Genomic DNA, 19,843 nt, shown 5'->3' on the forward strand with positions numbered 1-19,843 from the left:
TGAGCCTGGTGCTCCCCACCCACCTTCAGCAGAAGTCCCGTGCCCCCCTCCTGCCCCGCAGGGCAGCGTGCTGGAATCCCAATCCCTAAATCCGCGTGTTACAAAACACGCCTTGTGTTAAGCCCCTTCCTCCGCTCCCCCAAATCCCCAGAGCAGCAGGAGCGTGGCCAAGGCCTGGCCTCAATGGGCCCCTGTTCTCGCTTCCCACTGCAGGGCTGGGGGAGCACCAAGCGTGGCACCGACACCGCAAAATCACCCCCAAAAGCCCTGTTTGGCTGCCATCCCCACGCTGTGCCCACATCCCAAGGGCTGACTGCTCTCAAGCACCGGGAGCACTGGAAGCTCCACCTGTGATCCACCTCCCCACCACCATCCCTGCACCCTCACCGGGCTCCTGGGGCCGAGGCAGGGGGTGGCACGCTGCCCACCCCTGGCCCCGCACTAATGAGCGAGTTACACAATGGGAAGCTTTTGTACGGCCGTTAATCGGGCCCAGCATCCCGCCCTTCCAGCCCTCCAGCTCCCTCCTTCCCTCTCCCCATCTTCTTTTGGAAGGCTTTAGTGGGGTTTCCTGCCTGGTTTACGCGGACTTAATTATAAAGCTGCAGTGAGTTGATGCCTTGTGACGGCCTAATCCCAGCCTGGTGACTCTACAAAGCTTTCGCTGGGATTTCGTGCTGCTCCACTCTGGTCCTGCTGCCCGGCCCTGCTCCAGCAGCCCCCAGGCCCTCACCCTCCACGGACGGTTTGGCTTTCCCTGTCCCTGGTGAGTATGGGGACAATGCACACCTCAAACATTGGCACTGGACGCTGTAACCTGGCCTTCCCCTGACCTCCAGGGATGGGTTTGATTTTGGGGGTGCTTGTTGGGGAATCCTGGGAGGTCTTGGGATACACGGCAGAGACATCTCTGACACAGGCTGGGCAGCAGGGTGGGTGCTGGGTTGGTGGTGAGGAGGGTGGCCTTCCTCCTCATTTGCCTGCACTAAAGGGAAGAGGACGAAGGCGCTGCCTGAAGGTTTATTGCATCACTCTCAAGCAAAAGAAGAGCCCAAGGGCCAAGGGGAGCATTTGAGACCCCATTTGTTCATTACAACCTGGCAGCGCCAGGGCTCCCCGTGCTGGCACGAGGTCCATTGGCACCCAAAGACAGCCCAACCAGCACCAGGTAACCTGGGGTGCATCACTCCTCTCTTTGGGATCTTGTCCTGTGCTGCTCTGGATAAAGGCAGAGGTGAGCTTACGAGGCTGTGAAACCACAGAAACCCAGGGCTGCCTCTGCCCACAGCTTCCCATCAAAAGGAAAAATGCTCAGCATTTTTCAGGCATCGAGTGATCAATACCCACTTATTGGCAGTGCAGACACCCCTGGTGTTTCTCAAGCACTCTCACCATCCATCAGGCTTCCAGCGCATCCTCTGCGGGCTCAGAGCAAAAGGGATGGGGCACCAAGGTTGCAAAGTCTTCAGATACCCACAAGTAATTCCTCCTCCTCTCTTCCAGCATCCTGCAGCTGAACAAGGCTAAAAGAAGACATGTCTGCTGTTGTGAGTACTGCCCCATCCCTATCCCACCGCACTACTCAGGTGCAGCTCCGTCCTTCCCTGGAACGACCTGCAAGGCACTGGGACTGTCCCCAGCCTTGTGGGGCAGGTGGGCAGGGAGATGGGGGGCTATAAGTGGAGGATGCCTGATGCCCCCATCCTTTCCTCACCCTAGACGGGCACTTTCCGCATTGTCTCAGAAGAGGAGCAGGCGCTGCGCACCAAACTGGAGCGCCTCACCACCAAGGACCACGGCCCTGTTTTTGGGAGGTGCCAGCAGATCCCCCCTCACACCCTGCAGAAGGTGAGGCATGGCCCCGCTGCGAGTGGGGCAGGATGGGTGGGGGGATGTGCTCTAACAACACTGCTTTTTGGTGCCAAAATGCACCCTGGGCTGCTGGGTCCGGTGGCCCTGTGGGGTGCCCAGGGTCCCCAGGGCATTGTGTTGATGCTGAGGACCCCATCCGTGCTCCCCCCCAGGCAAAAGATGAGCTGAATGAGACGGAGGAGCAGAGGGAGGTGGCAGTCAGAGCGCTGCGGGAGCTGGTGCAGGAGCGGGCTGGCAGCGAGGACGTCTGCAAGGCCGTGGCCGAGAAGGTGCAGGGGAAGGATGATTCCTTCTTCCTCCGCTTCATCCGTGCCCGCAAGTTTGACGTGCACAGGGCCTACGACCTGCTGAAAGGTGGGGGTCCTCTGGCAGCCCCTTGACTCTTCCCAGTACCTCCCAGCGCCTCCAGTCCCTGGGCTCAGCTGGCAGAGACATGGAGCAAGAAGGCCATTGGCTGAGTCCCACTCTGCTGTTTGCTTCTGCCAGGAAGATAATGAGTTGCAATTATCAGTGCTGGCTCCCAGATGAGCTGTTTTGTTCACCCACATTTTCCCAGGACGTTTCCATATTTCGTGCCCACGCAGTGCGAAGTGGGGGGAGCAGGGGTGGGGAGCTCCCCCAGCACTCTCCTGGCTCCCTGATGGGCAAGCAGCTGCCATCCTGCCCAGCTCCTGTCTCTCCCCAGGCTATGTGAACTTCCGTCAGCAGTACCCTGAACTCTTTGACAACCTGACCCCCGAGGCCGTGCGCAGCACCATCGAGGCGGGCTACCCTGGCATCCTGGCCAGCAGGGACAAGTATGGCCGGGTAGTGATGCTCTTCAATATCGAGAACTGGGACTACGAGGAGATCACCTTTGATGAGGTCAGCCCAGCCATTGCTCCCTGAGCTTACAGAACTGTTCTGTTCCTGGGGTTGTCCTGCTGAGCAGAGCATCCCTTACAGACACACGTTTGTATGGACACATGTAAGCTCCATCTATCCAGATTTATGTAAAACCTTGAATTTATCCTTCCAGGGGACTACGGTCCATCTCAAAGAGTTCCCCTTCTTCCCTTCTGATGTGCAGGATACAGGGCAGAGTTGGGGTGTGCATCTCCCATCCTAGTTGACACAGAGTGAAGGGAGGCACCACACCATGAGATCAGGGTACTTTAGAAATGAAAGACCTGCAGGGCAGAGGAGGAAACTGGCACACAGCATGGAAAGGGCTCCTGGGCAAAGAGACCTTCAAGCATAAGTTCTTAAGTTCTTCCAGCTCTGATGTCTGCTCGGCACTGAATTTGCTGGGACTATATCAGAGCTCTGACCCAGATGTGAGACATCTTGAGAGGGTTGTTGAGCATCCTCTGCAGTGCCCCCTCTGCTCTGAAGCTCTGGGGCTGGTTGGGACAACCAGCTGGAGTTGAGCAGACCCAGGCTAATGCTCCACAGGAACCTCCTGAGGTCTAAGGGAGGTGAGACCTTGCAGTCGCACTAATAGCAGACCTTGCTGCCTCTCTTCGCAACCAGATCCTTCGTGCCTACTGCGTCATCTTGGAGAAACTGCTGGAAAATGAAGAGACACAGATCAACGGGTTCTGCATCATTGAGAACTTCAAGGGCTTCACCATGCAGCAGGCATCAGGGATCAAACCTTCTGAGCTCAAGAAGATGGTGGACATGCTACAGGTGAGGTGGAGAAGGGGTTTCAGATTGCCACCACAAGAAAACATCATGGAGAGCTCGTTTTCTATGTGATCTTGTGAAATGGAAGCAATGAGCCATCTGGGAGGCTCTGCAGCTTTCCTGGTGCTCCCAGGACTTGGACAGCTGATCCTCTGTGATCCTGTTCATCAGAATAAGGAGGGGATGATGGAAAGGAGAATGGAAAGCTGGGGAAGGGGAGCGGAAGCAGTGCCAGGGTTTCTTTTGCTGCCCTGCCTCCTCTCCTGTCTCCTTGTGGCCAGCACAGTCTGTAACCAGCCATGTCTGGGCTTGGCATCCTAGGACTCCTTCCCAGCGCGGTTCAAGGCGGTCCACTTCATCCACCAGCCCTGGTATTTCACCACTACCTACAACGTGGTCAAACCGTTCCTGAAGAGCAAACTGCTCGAGAGGGTGAGCATGGGGAAGGGGCGGAGTGGCAGAGGCTGGGTAAAGCAGTGGGGCTGGGGGGAAATCTCCCAGCTTTTAGAGACATGGGGACAAGCTCGGGCTGAGAGCAGCAGGTGGATGAGCTGGGCACATCCCCTAGGAAGAGAAGCCTGCTGCTGGGCGATAAGAAAGGCAGGCAGCCCATCAGATCAATGCTAGGGTCCCTCGGCCACTTGTCACAGCCCATCTCAGCTGAGGGTTCCTCTCGTGCCAGGTGTTTGTGCATGGTGAGGAGCTGGAGTCCTTCTACCAGGAGATTGACGCTGACATACTGCCAGCAGACTTCGGTGGCAACCTGCCCAAGTACGATGGCAAAGCAACTGCAGAGCAGCTCTTCGGGCCCCGCATCGAGGCTGAAGACACGGCACTCTGAGCTGGGGACTGCTCCCCTTTCCCTGTAAAATAAGATCAGAGGTGGTCCCCTAACCCCAACCACCTTCTTACTGTAGCAATGGATGAGTGACTGCTCCCGATGAGGTGCTCTGAGTGTGTTGCCCTGCATCTGTTCCTGTCCCTAGAGCTGGCAGTGGCTGGCACGCAGGCAGCACATGCCTTGCTCTGCTCCAGCCTCACTTTTACTTCTGTGGGGTGATGCTGCTGGAGAGCATTGTCTCCACAGCCAGCTCCGTGTGCCTGCAGCTGGTCGCTAGGGAGCACAGTGTGGGTAACACAGCCAGAGGCTGCCACGGCTGGAGCTCCCTGCTAGGGCTGCCTGAAACATATATGCGGAGAAATAAAGAAGCATTTAACAGCAGAGCTCCTGTGTGTCTCAGACCTGGGTCGGTGGTTCTGATATAGTGCCACCAAATCAAGCAGTGGCACAGGCAGAGCTGAGTGCCCAACTCTTGCTCTGCCCCACAGCCAGGGGGGAAGAAAAGCAGCCACTGAGGACAGGAGATGAATGCTAACTGCAGGACAGTGGAAAACACTCAGAATGTACCCTCCTAAATCCTCTAAAAGCCTTAACTAAGCTGCCTCTCCTAGCAGTGCACCTGGCAGGGAACTCAGATCTGAGTAGTTCAGGTCAGAAAAGCTCTATGGAAAGTAACCAAGAAGGGCAGGGAAGGGCACAGGAGCTGCCTGCAGTCAACAAGGAGCAGCAGCAGCACTAGCTTGAAGTCAGCAGGAGGCAGATAAGGGTATGAAGAGGAGGTGTAAGTATCTCCTTGCCAAGGAATGCAGCGTTCTGGGTTATGAACCAGAAGATCTGAGCTGGTGGAGCAAAAACTGACTCATGTAAGAGCTGGTCAGATGCTGGACTTCTCACTTGGCCATCTGCCACGAAAGCAGTGGGGCTTGAAGAAGAGCAAGGGGCTGCTGCCTGCCTGGGACTTGGTGGTTTCCTTCCCCATCCCCATTTCAGCACAGCACGCCTTTTTCCCTCCCCCAGCTCTGCAGTTGCACACGAGTGCCTTTCATTAGCAGAGCAAGGACCAGAGCCCATCCGCAGGCAGCCGAGGTGCAGGGTGCTGACAAGAGCTGCATTCATCAGGGCACTGGCTCAGACTCAAACCAAACAGGATGTCTGCTCTGAAGCTGCCGGGAGGATGGGGCCTGTCTGAGCGGGGCCTGGGGTTAAATCCATTTTTCTCCAGCCTCAGCAGCCCTGCTCAGTCACTGGAGCAGCATGGCACACGCATTCAGCAGCTCCCAGACTGGTGCTGCAAGAGCCTGAAAAAGGATTGAAAGGCACTTCTGGGCTCTGCCTGGCTGTGCTGGGCTCTCCACACAGCCAGCAGTCCCAGGGAAACGAGGTGTGACAACCATGCAGCCAGTGCAAACACAGCAGCTCGCTTGGGAGGCAAAGCAACCACACCTCCCTCATAAGAAAACAACCAAAGTCAATGCCATGGTAGCACTGCTCTTCACACTGCAGCCTCCTAGAGCACAGAAAGCAGAGGAAGGCTCCAGATGGAAGAAGGCAGGGGTAGCGAGGGCTGGCACACCTCCCATGTGCTGAAACAGAGGCCCTGGGCACTACTCCCACCGACCTGCTGCACGCTTGGGCTTTCTCCGAGGGCAGCGATTCCCTCCTGGAGGTAGGGAGGAGAAGAGCAACATTATCTTCTTGGCTCAATATATTCCCACATCAGACGATCCTCTCCCAGAGGAAATCCTTTAACAGAGGAAGAAATGGCTGCTTTATCTGTCCAGATTGATGGCCAAGAGGTTCCCACCGCCAAAAGCACTGTACACAGCCACTCCACGTAGCACTGGCTTCAATAAGTCCTTTATTTTTAAATAAAGAAATCCCACTGAATCAAAGATAACAAAATTACATTTTGTTTTGCAACAACCTCCATTTTACATCACACAGAAGAACAAAAAGAAATAAACAAAGACACTGTTTTATATATATTTATATATATATATAATTTTAAAGGTAAACATCAGCAGATATAGAAAAATTGCATTGCTAGTTGCAAATCATCTCCCCTGCAGCTGTCAGCTTCAGAGAATCTGACTCAGAACAGGCAGGGAGGGTACCTCGGTACACAAGCTTTTTCAGGGCAGCATTTAGGGATTGTTCCAGAGTGTAATTTTGCCAAATTGAGAACATTTTCACAGTAAACCACACTGCTCACTGAGAACATCAGAAGTCACTCAGTCTGTCCCAGCACGGCAGCACAAGAAGAGCACAGGCCTGCCCTTCTGAGGCCTCCACACACCCCTCCAGTTTGGCATTTCAGAGAAGGGGCTCCTCCTGAAAGGAGGTGAAGGGATTCTCAGGAATTTCCAGCCACCTGTCCTTGGGAAGTAGGGACGAGCTGTCAGAAAACATGCTCCTTTGGAAAGCTGCTGACTCGTGCTAAGCAGTAAGGCTGGGTTTGATCAAATGCAAGTCGTGTTGGTTCTGGTTTTCTTTTTTAAGGGCTTGCCGTCAGCATCCCAGCTAAGCTGCAATGGAGATGGTAGAAGGAAATTCTGCTCCAAATCAAAGCTCTTCTGTCTGGAGACAGATGATGCACGCTCATTCAGACAGCAGCAGAAAGGCATTGTGTAGAGCCACCTAGTGGGACTGCTCCTTACTGGCATTAAAGTCACCTGGGTCAGGCAAGGCCACGGGGTGAGCTGAGCCATTGGCTTTATCCACAGGGTATGCAGGGCCAGAGGTTTTTGACAGTGTTATCAGACAGACACAGGAAAGGTTGTTTGACACCAACAGATCCAACCCGATAAATGCTGCCCTGCATTGCAATGTTTTTGTCCATAAAATAAGATGTTCAAAATGCAATAATTCAGGATAACCCCAGAAATCCTTTCACTACAGTATGGAAAGCTAGCAACTGCTTGGATTCATTGACAGCACTTATGTCTGAGCTGAGAGACACTCCCAGCAACAAAAAGGGTACTGTTACACGGCAGCCCTTCCTTGGCTCTGTATTGCTCTGAGCCATTCTAAGCGTGGATAAAGCTCAGGAAGCCCTCACACCATGAAGAGCTGTTTGCTTTTTGCCTGGAACCCACCCAACCAACAGACCTGGCAGAAGGAGGAGCACACGGAGCAGGACTTGACATGACACTCTTCACAACAAATGACTTATACACAGGCAGCACAAGACTAGAGCCTTTTCTGATCTCCTTGGAAAAGGCTGTGAGGAATTTTCAATGAACTCCACATATTGTATTTTTAAAACAACTTGGAAGCAATCCAGGTGACCGAACTGTTTGGCAATTAATTCCTGAAGTTACTGCTCTGCTCTTTTGAGATGTAGCCGTCCTCAGCTATGCTGCTGAACAGTTGACAGCCATTACAACTTTGGGGCTGTATGGTAGAAAGCCACATATCAAGCAAACCCTCCCTTTATGACTTAAATCCCTATGGCCAGAGGCAAATTTGAGGAGCAGAGCTGAAAGATGATCCACTGCTTATATACACTGCTATTTTAAGCCTCAGAATAGACTGTAGCAAGTTGTAGGCTGCCCACAAAGGTCCTTTAATCAGCTCACACTTGTACAGTGTGCATCGCCAGAGGTGGCTCACCACTTGGTGTCTGAGAAACCCTTTACTAGAAAGCAAAACCCCAAAGCTCTGATAGAGCTGTTACTGAAGTCTCTAGATATGCTGATGTCAGGGGAGAAGAAAAAGGGCAAGGCACCACGTGTCAAGGGGCTGCGGTCTAGGAATCCGTGACAGACCCACGACAGATGACATACAAGTAGCTTGGCTAAATTCAATACTGGAGATAACAGTTCTTAACATCTTTGCTTAATGCCCTGTCCTTGTAACCTGCATCTTGATAAACAAGACCTGCAGAAAGCCATCAGGAAAAGCCTGCAGGAGGTTCAAGCGTGTCTTTATAGTACAACCACAGCACCGCCAGCCCATCTGAAAACACCTCTCATTAAGATTAACAAAAGGACCATTAAATATGCTGGCAGATCTGATGCAACAGAAGCTGCAAGTTCCTTGTATTCAGTATGAGCAGGTCCCAGCTGCTCACCCATGAGCTTCACATCTCTCCACACACTGACAGAGATGATGGCTGGACCAGCCTAACCACCAACAAAATAATAGTTCTGCAACTTGCTTTCTGATCGAGAGAGTCCTCGTTCAAGTGCTACTTACAGTGATGGGAAGAGAGGTCTATACCACATGAGAATAAATGAAGAGTTCTGCTAATGCGTTTTCTAACTCACTCTGGAACTAAACAGAGCTCAGGACAGATTCACCATGCTGGAGGCTTCAACTGCACTCCAAGGCTACACCATAATGATCCTCATTGATTATGACATTAAAAAGACAACTTCACCTCAAAGATGAACAATTCATATTGCATTTAGGGCTCACTGGGCAAGTGAAGACCATTTGCTGACATCACAAAACTTCTGAAACATGAAGTATGGGTTGTGCAGGGCAGAAAGAAAGAGTATTCCTTGAAAAAGTGTGCTTAGAAAGGTTTATGATTGACAGCCATCAGCCTCTTTGAAATGAAGGTGCATTTGGGGAAGCAATTTCTTTGTGTATCAGAAACAGGAAAACACAGCTTCAAAACCTGGATTGTCAAGAATGCTCTCCATTACAAAAAGGAAGGAGGAAAAGCTCTTCAAGAAAAACCTTCCCATAACAAAGCTCTACTTTCAGATGAGCTGGCATGACTTGGTGAAAAAGCACTGAGCTCCCTAACCTCAACTCAGAAGCAAGCAAACAATTCTCTCTTACTTCCACTTTTCCTTTTCTGGACCGGTCAACAACTGAACTGTTCCTGCAAGGCTGTGGTCCTGGGAAGGAAGGCAGAACTTCAGCCACCTGTGCTGAAAGCCCCTACTCACACTCCTCACCGAGGAGGCTTCATACATGCTGCCCTTCCTTTTACAGTTACCTATGCATTGGGTTATATGACGGGCTCTTCACCTCAACAGTGCTACCATTACCAAGGGAAGCTCTCTAGAGTTGTTATTCATCTCACACAGGAAAGCCAAACTGAGGCAGAACATGGAGCATTTCAAAGATGACACCATGTGCCATGGGAAGAGCAGCTTTGCTTCCTCAGGGCAGACAGCTGTGAGCTGTGTAAGCCACAGATGTACTACATAATGAAAGCTGAAGGATTTCTGAAGTTGTAACCCACTGGAGAGAAAAAAAAATATATATACCCTACACACCTAAATTGATGCTGTATCTATTCGATGTGTACAAATGTTATTTATACTCCACTTCTGTTGAAGTGAGAATATATTTACGTCACATCCTGTGAGAGTTACAGGAACAGTTACTTCAGCAAAGATGTGAATTTCTTGTATGACAGATTTTACTGATATACACAGATGCAGTATGAATATGAGGATCACAGCACAGACAAGATATCCATCAGCTAAGAATACCCCTGCTAGCTCACTCCCTAAAATAGCTCTTAAGGAACAGCCACAGGCATTACCAACTATTGCAGTAGCTTTACTTGGCCACTTCTTTGAGGAGAAAACTGGAAACCTGGATTTACTAACAAGGAGATAGCCACAGTTCATTGTCACAGGCCAGGGTGTGTGGCCTAAGGCAAACTGAAAGGAGTTTCCTGATATGATAATGCACCTTTGCTACAATAGTTAATTATTGCTTTATTAAAATAAAAAACATACCTCTGGAATCTAGTGAATGAAGTCTGGGGACAAGGCAGTCCAGAAGGCTTGCACACCACCACACTGAAGTCTTGCAGCTTGTTTCAAACTACACACTAAAGTGCCTGAAACACAAACCAAGGCTAAAGCAATAAAGTGCTAATTGATGCAGGAAGTGTGATGGGAAAGGAGCTTCACTGACACTGTGATAAAGAAGTCCCAAGGATGGATCAATGAGACAAAAACACCGACAGAACAAACAGAAAAAAAAAGATGCTGACCACAATTTGTCAGTCTCCAGACTGTCATGGGGAAACTTTCCTACAAGGTGATAAACTAGAGTCCTCAGTAACAGCCTTGGCACAGACCATAACAGCCACCTGAAGGAAAATGCATCCTTCCTGCAAACAGCTATCACACTTCACTTTGCATGAAAAAACTAAAAGAGAATGTCTGGGTGTGTGAAACAAATCCAAGTGAGGAGCCAGTAAAATCCTGCAGCATTTACATAGATATGGAAGTAGTTAGATGAAGATAATCATTTTAGTTCCACAGGGCTAGACTCATCAGGTTCCCATCAACTGTAAGGCAAAGTCATGTGTCTGAAAACCATTAAATGCTTTGAAAGTTAAGGGCAAGAATTTTGGTATGATGTACCCTGATACAAGGTGAGTAAATCTAAATAGATACGTCCTCCCCCACAGTTCAATCCCTAACAGAGTACTCACTACAAAATATTCTTGAAACATACTGAGCTCACAAAAAAGGTCCTGTAGATTCTGAATCACTGCCCTCCATGAGGAAGCCAGAGCCAGCTTTAAAAAGCCCTGTATCAAACAAGAAATCCATTACTAAACATATGACTACATTTAAAAAGAAGCAAACGTGACAAGGTAACTGGTCTGGTCTTGGTGTGAATACACTGAAACATTAACTGGCATTACCAGTCTGCAGCTTTTCTCTTGCTGGGGAAAAAGATACCCCAAACTCAATAATCTCAGCAAAAAGATGCCCAACCCACAGGTCTCTGAAACATGGAGAAGTTAAACATTTTTCAACTGACAGGCTTGTGTATCTGCACTCTGAGGAAGTAACACACTCCCTTGAGATGGTGCAAGGCTGGTACTCCACTTGCAGTCAAGCATCTGTTTTTTCAAGCCACGATTTAGTGGCATACAGTCTGGACCACTGACTGGTCTGTGGCTTGATAGAGGGCTCTTCTAGTAACCAGGACAGAAAATAATCATAGGTGCCCTGTCATCTATACCTAGTTAAATGCTGCAGATCAAGTTCTTGATCAGCTGGTAAAGTGATTTCAACATATGAAACTTCTGCTGTATCAAAGCGAGCTGTCTTCAACTCGAAAACCCTGTAAGAAGTCACAGTAAGCAATCTAATTCTTCAAGCAGAGCAGTAAATTACAAACCCAAGCGACTATATAAGCAAAGATTCTCTGACCAGATATTAACCTCTGTTTTAACTCCATTTCAGAAGGAAACCTTGTGATCAAACCCCAGCCATAGGATATCAAAAGGAATGGAAACCTGAAGCAGCAGGTGAGGGAACAAAGAGTTCCCAAAGGGGGGAGATAAACTGAAGTGATCCAGAGTCTTTGGGTCGATTACTCCTGGCCAGACACCGCCTGCTCTGTGTCTGAGCAGTGAGACTTTGTCTTCTCCCACTGGCAGATGGCATTGGCATACTGCACCACAAGCTTATCCATCCAGGTAAGAGGCTCTGGGAATAGTACAGACCCCTCGAAGAAGCCCAGATGGCCTCCATGAAGGGGCAGCACATGCATGACATTTTCTCGTTTCTCTGTAAAAAAATAAAAAATAAAAAAAAGCATATAGATCCAGAACGTTAGCATCTTGGAGCTGAGAACTGAACCATCTTAAGTTGTGATAATAAAATTAATTCTTGGTGCAGGATCTGAACCAACAGGAGCAACATTATGAAGCAAGCAGAAGCACTGACAAAGGTCGTGGCTAATCTGAAGTCAAAAGCATGTAAACTTGCAACAGAACAAGACAGTCCATTGGAACCAATTCCAGCTGCCCAAGAAATGCTGCAGGGTAGGCCCTTGTGGCAACACAGGTCACAGCCTTCCATCTTTAATTCACACACTGGAACTAGGACCATTAGAATCACGTCAAGCTACTCTAAAGCTCTGGGATCAGCCACCTCGTTCCAAGTACAGCGAGAAAATCCCTGTGCCTGGATCCATCTTGATGCAGCTGAAGATTAATTCATCACAGCTTTCAAAAAGAAAGAATGAATCCTGTTTTCCTCCCAGTGCACCCACTATTTGTGCAAAAAGAAACCCAGCAACCAGCTCCTTCTCCTGAGCTTCTAAAGGTTATTTGCCTTTTTCTTGGCTGAAGACAGCTGACAAAAACTTCTCTTCAAAGTACGTATCTTAGTTGATTATCAAATAACGCAGCTATGAATGTGCTCCCTTCATCAGCAACCCCCCTTCCACTAAATCTCAGTGAGTAATGAAGACATGAGGAAGCAATTTTCCCTACTCAGGAATGTAACCTGAATATAAATTGCTGGCAATTGACATAAGCTGAAACAGCAGAAGATGCCAGAAAGAAAGACTCAAGTTCTTCCTGCTCGTGGTTGGCCTCATTAGTTCTAGCAACTGGTGTTTTAAAGAGGCTTAGTACACCTCCCACAGGATTACAAGTGCAAGAAGGCAAGTGAAGCTGCTTTGTAATCACAGATTGTGAAGAGATAAGGGAGATGCAGGTACAGAAATATGCACTCCTGGTGCAGACTGCTTCAACATACCTGAAAGGGCTCTTGGAATTGATAGAAGGCTCTCATGCACAAGAGGGTCATCAGCAGCATTAACCAGCAGAAGAGGAACATAGATCTATATTCAGAAACACAGCAGAAGAAAAAAACAGTAAGGAGGTGGTACTGGAATTTCTAATAATTGCTAGAGCATCTTACTTGGCTTGATTCAGACATCTCATTTCAGAGTTATCCTGTACCTGGAAAACCATCACAAAAACAAAGTCAAAAATGAAGAGTGGTGGCTTTTTACCTGTGGAGTACTCTTGTAGCACTTTAATTTTTTTCAACTGTATGGAAAAAAAAAGACAGGAAAGAGACAGGAGCGTAACAGAGCAAATACAGATTGAGTCACAGATTTTTCCCCATTCTCAGAATTCAAACAGTCACACCCTTTCTGCTCTACTCTGCTTTGCACACCAGGCAACCACTGCCAGCTCTGTTATGGACACCTTGGTTAAAGTCCAGGAAACTCCCTTGGAGTGTTTCCATCCACCAGTTCAGCAGATTAAGAAGGAATTAATATTCCAGTTTCAATTCTGCAGCACTTGCTAAGCATCTGTCTTCCAGATAGCATCTGTGCCTCCTCCAGAGTATCGAGTATTGTTTTCCTTAAAGCTGCATGCTACCACCTGTTTCCCATCTCATGCACCTACACTCAGAGGGGTTCAGCTGATCCTGTGGCTTTATCTCCATCACTTGGATGCTACTACCCAGAGTTATACACTCTTAAGAGCTTAGAGCATTTAGCACCAGCATTAGGGGTAGTAAGAACTAAACTCTTTCTCCAAGATGCTGTATCTGATTACCTCTAAAAATCACTGCTAAGACAGCTGTGTCAAGGTATCAGCAACAGAAACCAGCAAGCATTTTCATCTCCAGTAGAAAAAAGAAGGTACAAGAGCAGCCTCAACTGCAAGAGCTTACCCTGTGCAAGTAATGCAGGCAGCTTTCCTCTTCATAGTATTCCTTCAGAGAACTGTAGCCATGGAACTTCCTGAAAAGGACAGTGTCATTGCCATCACCTGTTTCTAGTACACAGGTTAACTCCCACTTGCAAGTAAGGACATAGATGCAGAGACTGGAATGATGCCTGGATTTTTATGGACAATGCCTTTTTTCTACTCGCTGCTTCTGCAAAATTCACCTTTGGCAGCACTTGCTTTTATGCTTTCTGTGCTTACTCAAACACTGCTAGCAGGATGTGTATTCCTTTCATACAGAGCAAGTTAATCACACAAGCTGAAATACAGCAGCCTATGAGGCATTTTGTTTTTAAACTTCACTTGCTTTCTTTCACATGTATGAATTACTTACTGATTTATACTTCTTCACCTGAAAGCCTTTTCAAATGTAAAACCATTACAGCTTACAAACCTCAAAGTTACTGGACAAAAAGGGCCTGCCTGCAAGATTCACAGAATTCACTGTAGATACAGTTCTTTGCTGTATCTTTAGCCCTTCACCCTAAACCCACAATTCAGTGAGTCTCTATTCAAGTGCCCTTTTTTTTCTCTCTTGGAGAATAGGAAGCAGCGATGCAGCTGTAGGCTGAAACTACACAGGTCTCAGGGATGAGGGACATGTAGGAAGATTTCCCCTAGGAATCACTTTTAGAAAGACAACAGACAACAATGCTGCTAGTCCTCCAAAAGCCCTTAAAGCTGTACATCTGACAGCATACAGCTTCAGCATTTTGTAAGGGTGTCAGTGCCTGATGCAGAACATGCCATGGCATGAATTCAGACACTGAACAAAGTGCTGTGTCGTTTTCAAGGATACAAGCAGCAACCAGCTACAGATTAATAAAAGCAGAGAGCTTAATTTAGCTGTTAGCATGACAAGTTAAAAAGTTCATGTTATCTCAGCCAGCCCTAGTGTTTATGGAGATGGCAGCAGTATTTTGCAGAAGGAGGGTTTGTTTCAAAATGCAAGATGGAGTATGAACACTGTGAGCAGTTCTGAGCTGCTTTCCACATTCTGCACTATTTTTTTCTAGACCTCTCGGCAGGACTGGCTTCTTCCCAATGCATTCTAGACTGCAGGTTCAAACATTACTTACAAATAAATGTTTCCTGGATTACTTTACAGAAGCCCTGAGTGTCAAAAATAAAGACTTTTTTTTTGTGGTATGTTTTATTCAGTGTAATGGCAAGGAAGGATTTCTGAGGGTGTCAGCACTGCATTTAAGCAGATTCCTACATCACACCAAGAGGTGTGCAAGAGCAACACTTGAAACAGGAGAAGCAGAGTCCCCTTTCATACCTCATAACATTGTCATCAATCTGCATAAGGGATGTTGCTGTATAGAGTTTGCTCAGATCAGCATCTGACAGGCTTTGTGGCTTCTTCACGTTATCTCCAAAAAGAACTTGCCTGAAAGAGGAATAGCAGAAATCATCCAAACATCATAACAATGGCAGCAAAGCCGTGACCAGTTCAAGGACCAATCTGACAAGAATAGAAGTGAGCTACATACATGAGGCTTTCTTGAGAATAAGCACAGCTTATCCATCCACCTCCCATCACAATAAGGCGTAACAAACTAACAGCCACTTCAGAGAAAAATGCTCTCCTTTAATACTGAAAAACTGCACTGAGAAGCCTCTACAAAGAATCTTCCCAGAAGAGACAGCACTAAGGGCATTTAGAACAGAGGCTTCATGTGTTGTTAGAGGTAGGGTCCTTTGGTTTCAGCCCAAACCCGTGGGTGGCTCATGCATGAGCACTAGTAGTCCTGGGCACAGCACCTCCTTCACCATCTGGTCCTGAAGTCTCCCCCAGCACAGCCGTCAGCTCATCCAGCAGAAATTACTTGGGGGCATTACCTTAGCAGAAAGCTATTTACTATGGACACTTGTCATAATTAGTTATTGCCCTCAGGAGAGGATGTGTTTCTTCAACAGAACAAACCGCTCCCTTAACAAATAGAACAGAGGCCACAAGTTGGAAAGGTTTTTTTTTCCCCCCTTTTAAAGGCAGCTGCAGGGCAGAACAAGAGGGAGACTAGGTTTTTGTCTTGGGAGAGCTGCCTTAGAGCACAAATGATTGTGGAAAAAAGATTACTTAACTGATTCTCCTTCAAGCCAGTGCTGCCTTTCTCTGGCTTATGAATCTGTGCACATTTAATGGGGGCTTATATATCTTGATATGTTAAACTTGGTCAAGCTGTATAAAGATTTGTCAGTCTGGAGTGAATTACGTGGGTCACTCTACACATCAGTTGACCTAACACCTTCTGCAAGTATTTCATGCTGCACAGGAGTGCAAGCAATAAACCAAAGGTTTGCAAGTGACACACATACCTAACTGGAATGAACTCAGGGATCTTCAAACATAACAGATGGGTACTTACACATTCACTGCCTTAGAAGTACTCAGATAATTTTTTATAGAGGCAAAACCAATGATGAGCATGTCACCTGTTTAACAAACACAATCCTTCCATATGTGAGAGCCACAGATCACAGCAGTAGCACAAGGATACTACAACTACATCTGCACTCCAGGGAGAGCAACACTTAAGTATTCTGCTGGCTATATGCTCTTTGCTGAAGAACAGCTAGAAGCCAGATCTACAGACTGACTGTTTGCTTATTTGATAAGCAGCAGCCCCATGCAGCAGATCTTGCAGATTAATCCTACCTCTGGTAGGTGGCAGAAAGAACAAGAGGCTCCATGAATAGGGGATTCTTTGGCTAGAAGTAAAACAGATGCTGAATACTCCACTTTGAAGTTTAATTACAATGCTTTCCTGTGCTCATCTTGTTTACTCATTAAGCAAGTCTCCTCAGAAGGAAAAAAAGAAACCCCCAAATATCCCATGATTTCTTCTATCAGGATCACCAGAGTTTGTGTATTTTACAGTATATGAGATTGACACAGGTCCCCCTTTCTTTTCCTTACTTTACTTACAAACTACTGAGCAAGGAAATTGTAATCCTTCATGAGTCTGAATTTAAAGGGCTGAGAAGACAAATCCTATATAGCAACTGACTCAGTCAGCACCATCAGTGTAAGTGATATGCTACAGTACCTGTGAGAAAGGATGATCTTCTTCATGTTATCTGCCATGAGGAAGTTATAAAATCTTCTACACTGATCCCACTGCATGAAGGTTTCCTGTGCCCTAGAAGTAAACAAAGTGCATAACAATCAAATCTGCTAAAGGAGATCTTTAAAGATCAGAGTAATACACCGTAACATCTTATGGCAGCCTGCAGGCTATGTAAACACATCCCTGGGCTTCACCTGCCCAGCTTAACCTTTTCCAGGAAATGACTTCCACTTTGATGAAGTTTGATGGTATCAGAAAACAGATCTGCAGTCTCATTTTGCACAATGCAATTAGCTGTTCTGATCAGAGCCTTTAAGAGCCATCAGTCAAGATGTTCAACACTGACAAGAGGATTTTGTTATCCCTTTCCCTAAGTTGAATGCAATTTACCTAATGGAACTAATAAGGAAAAAACTAAAACCTGCTGCTGAAAAATAAGTTGTTTACTTTGTGTAATAGCTTTACAGAGAAAAGTGTTTGTGCAGATGTTTCCAGCATTCACATATGCTGTCATTGTTTCAGCTTCATTGGCAGAAACTGTAGGAATAAATACTAGTTGCAGCTGCAAGAAGCACAGTTGTGGTCTTTACCTATTCTCAGAGCAGAACAGCACTTCACAGCTTATCTGTTGTTAAAATAGAATTAAAGTTGTCCAGACTTCTGTGAGCTCTGCCAGATACAGGGCACTCCTTTGCTATGCAGGGTCATGGGCAGGTTATAGCTTTACTCTTAAAAGGGTTTGCTGTTACTGAGGAAACACTATCATTTTACTGAGCAACCTAAGAATGCTGGGTGCAAGTAACTTCAGCTACTGAAATACTCCCATTTAAACATTAACATACCATGAGAACTGCAGTGGGGCTTATCATGAATTCCCAACCAACAAGTTCCTCTGCAGAGAGTAAGCAAGCTAAGTTTGCCTGCAGTAAGCCATGCGGGAGCATGGAACTTCTGCCTACAGCCAGACTATGCCTACCATGACTATGCCCAGCCACAGGAATAAGGACAGGAAAAGATTTTCCAAACAAACCTTTACAGTCATGTCAAGACAACTGGAGTTAAAACTCTTCTCCCCAGTTACAGAGGCAGACAGTACAACTGCTAATATGAAGGGCTGCAAGCACTGACAAAAATACAGTTCCCAAAGTTTTGAGGACTACACAGGTCTCAGAGGTGGGGACTCTCCCCACAGCCCGTAGCTATGGTGAAGGTGCATTCCACAAGATCAAGAAGTAGAATCAAGTCTGTGCAGGCAGAGATTAAGGAATAAGAAGACGTGTCCCTGCTTGGCCTCGGGGAACAAATTCCCCGAACTTTGTGTTAATTCATTAAACTAACAGACCCATTTTCTGCTGGTGGGGCATTTTGCTGCTGCTACTTTACCAAGCCCATCTATGGGATGCTTGCTTAATGCCCTGAAAAGGCTTTCATATATCAAATATCTACTTCATCTTGCTCATCATCACTTTTCCCCAATTTTTTTCCTTTTACTTCCTAAAGATATCTGGGGACAAAGGTTGTACAAGCTAAGAAAAAAACAACCACCCTGTAAGCTAACTGGTCATCTACCAGAGCAATCCACTTTCATATAGCACAGAGGGAAGAGACCACTTGTTTTCACCTCTCAGAATAAGTCCAGGAAGGCTAAGGCTTACCAATTCCACGTGGAGATGCTTTGTACCTCCTCCTCTTACAGGAAGGGTAGAAGGCCCACGCTACCCCATCTTTTTAGTGGATATTTACTGACCTTGCTTTCCCCTAGCTCTCTCTAATTAGCATTTAAAAGCAGCACTAGATATCAGGTGGGCAGACAGGAGATCTGAGCAGCTTTCCCACTGAGTGCACTGTAACACACAGCAGATGTTTCATGACTGGAGATTTGCTAGTAGATGTTTACCCAGCAGGTGGAGTCAAGAGCTCAATAATCCACGAGAACCCACAGAGGATTTGCATTAAACTCAGGCAGGCAGCTGTTATTTTTCCATATGGATATCCAAGTGCAGCAGTGTTAAACAGGTTGCCCTTACCCTCTCGTTCCACAAGCAAATCATTACACAGTACTAAGAAACCAGCTCAGGGAATAGCATTGCTCACAGCATTTTGGAGACCAGGAATACAATGTTACACAACTGCGGAAGATAAATCAAACAGGCCAAGGCCAGATGTGATCCTTGCAAACCCTGTGTTATGGCTGCAAAAACAGTTCCAGGAGCTGGCTTCAAAAGAATGCAATCAAGGGAGTTCTCGCTACTTTCACCATACTGGAAGGCCAAATTCCACGCTAAGTCCCTCGCAGTGCTGTCATAGTTTCATCTTTATTTGTCCAAAGAACCTTGACACAAATACCCCGGGGTATCAATAGCCTCCTTTGCTTTTCAAATACTCTCACGGCTCAGTGATGCAGTTAAGTTACTGTGCAGTCAGCTACGCATCAGCAGCTGTTTATATGTACAGATAGGGAAAAAAAGGAAGCGTCAGTTTAGCCAGTTGCACTGCTTTAATTTTCCTTAGCTGTGCATACATGGAAACTTACTTTGCATCAGTTGAGCTACCAGTTTCCAAGCAGCAGTGCTGTACTCATCCACCATCAGTGAACACGTGTTAACACTAGATGGAGCCCTTACAGCTCTTGTGAAGCAGAGCTACAGCCTTGGCTTCCCAGAGGGGAACGACAGGTCAGTGTGCAGGCAGGCCATCTACAAGCCTTAGCCTCTTCACCTTCCAAATTTCAGGCCAATAACACAATTGCAAGTGCTTCTCCATGCCCTCAGCTTGACAGCTCTTATGAAACTCCACACTGAAGCCAGAAGAGCTATTATGAACCAAGTGATACTTCCCAGAGTGATGAGAAAGCGTAAGCTATTGCTTTAAACCTGGCATCAGCTCAGAAGTTTGTCACACTGCTCAGCCAGGACTGGA

The 19,843-nt window shown here is 47.2% G+C and overlaps 2 protein-coding genes across 3 annotated transcripts in view; one reads left to right on the top strand and one right to left on the bottom strand.

Moving 5' to 3' along the window:
• The first annotated feature begins 689 nt into the window (after window positions 1-689).
• RLBP1 (retinaldehyde binding protein 1) lies at window positions 690-4,746 on the top strand. The gene is made up of 8 exons (XM_065734321.1): window positions 690-766; window positions 1,504-1,547; window positions 1,720-1,848; window positions 2,025-2,226; window positions 2,558-2,736; window positions 3,385-3,543; window positions 3,862-3,972; window positions 4,223-4,746. Exons 2-8 carry the CDS (start codon window positions 1,536-1,538, stop codon window positions 4,379-4,381), a joined length of 951 nt encoding a protein of 316 aa, XP_065590393.1. The 5' UTR covers window positions 690-766; window positions 1,504-1,535; the 3' UTR covers window positions 4,382-4,746.
• Window positions 4,747-11,036: 6,290 nt separating this feature from the next.
• Window positions 11,037-19,843, bottom strand: part of ABHD2 (abhydrolase domain containing 2, acylglycerol lipase) — a 33,099-nt gene continuing 24,292 nt past the window's right edge. For both annotated transcript variants that reach the window (XM_065734001.1, XM_065734002.1), the window contains 6 exons: window positions 16,904-16,996; window positions 15,133-15,243; window positions 13,795-13,864; window positions 12,862-12,946; window positions 11,083-11,883; window positions 11,037-11,052 (listed from right to left, as the gene is read on the bottom strand). In XM_065734001.1, coding sequence (XP_065590073.1) covers window positions 11,687-11,883; window positions 12,862-12,946; window positions 13,795-13,864; window positions 15,133-15,243; window positions 16,904-16,996 — 556 coding nt within the window. In that variant the 3' untranslated portion in view covers window positions 11,037-11,052; window positions 11,083-11,686. The remainder of the gene's footprint in view (window positions 11,053-11,082; window positions 11,884-12,861; window positions 12,947-13,794; window positions 13,865-15,132; window positions 15,244-16,903; window positions 16,997-19,843) is intronic.

Source organism: Cyrtonyx montezumae, unplaced genomic scaffold (genome assembly GCF_038088225.1).
Source record: "Cyrtonyx montezumae isolate F1298 unplaced genomic scaffold, pur_monq_1.0 scaffold_17, whole genome shotgun sequence".
NCBI lineage: Eukaryota > Metazoa > Chordata > Aves > Galliformes > Odontophoridae > Cyrtonyx > Cyrtonyx montezumae.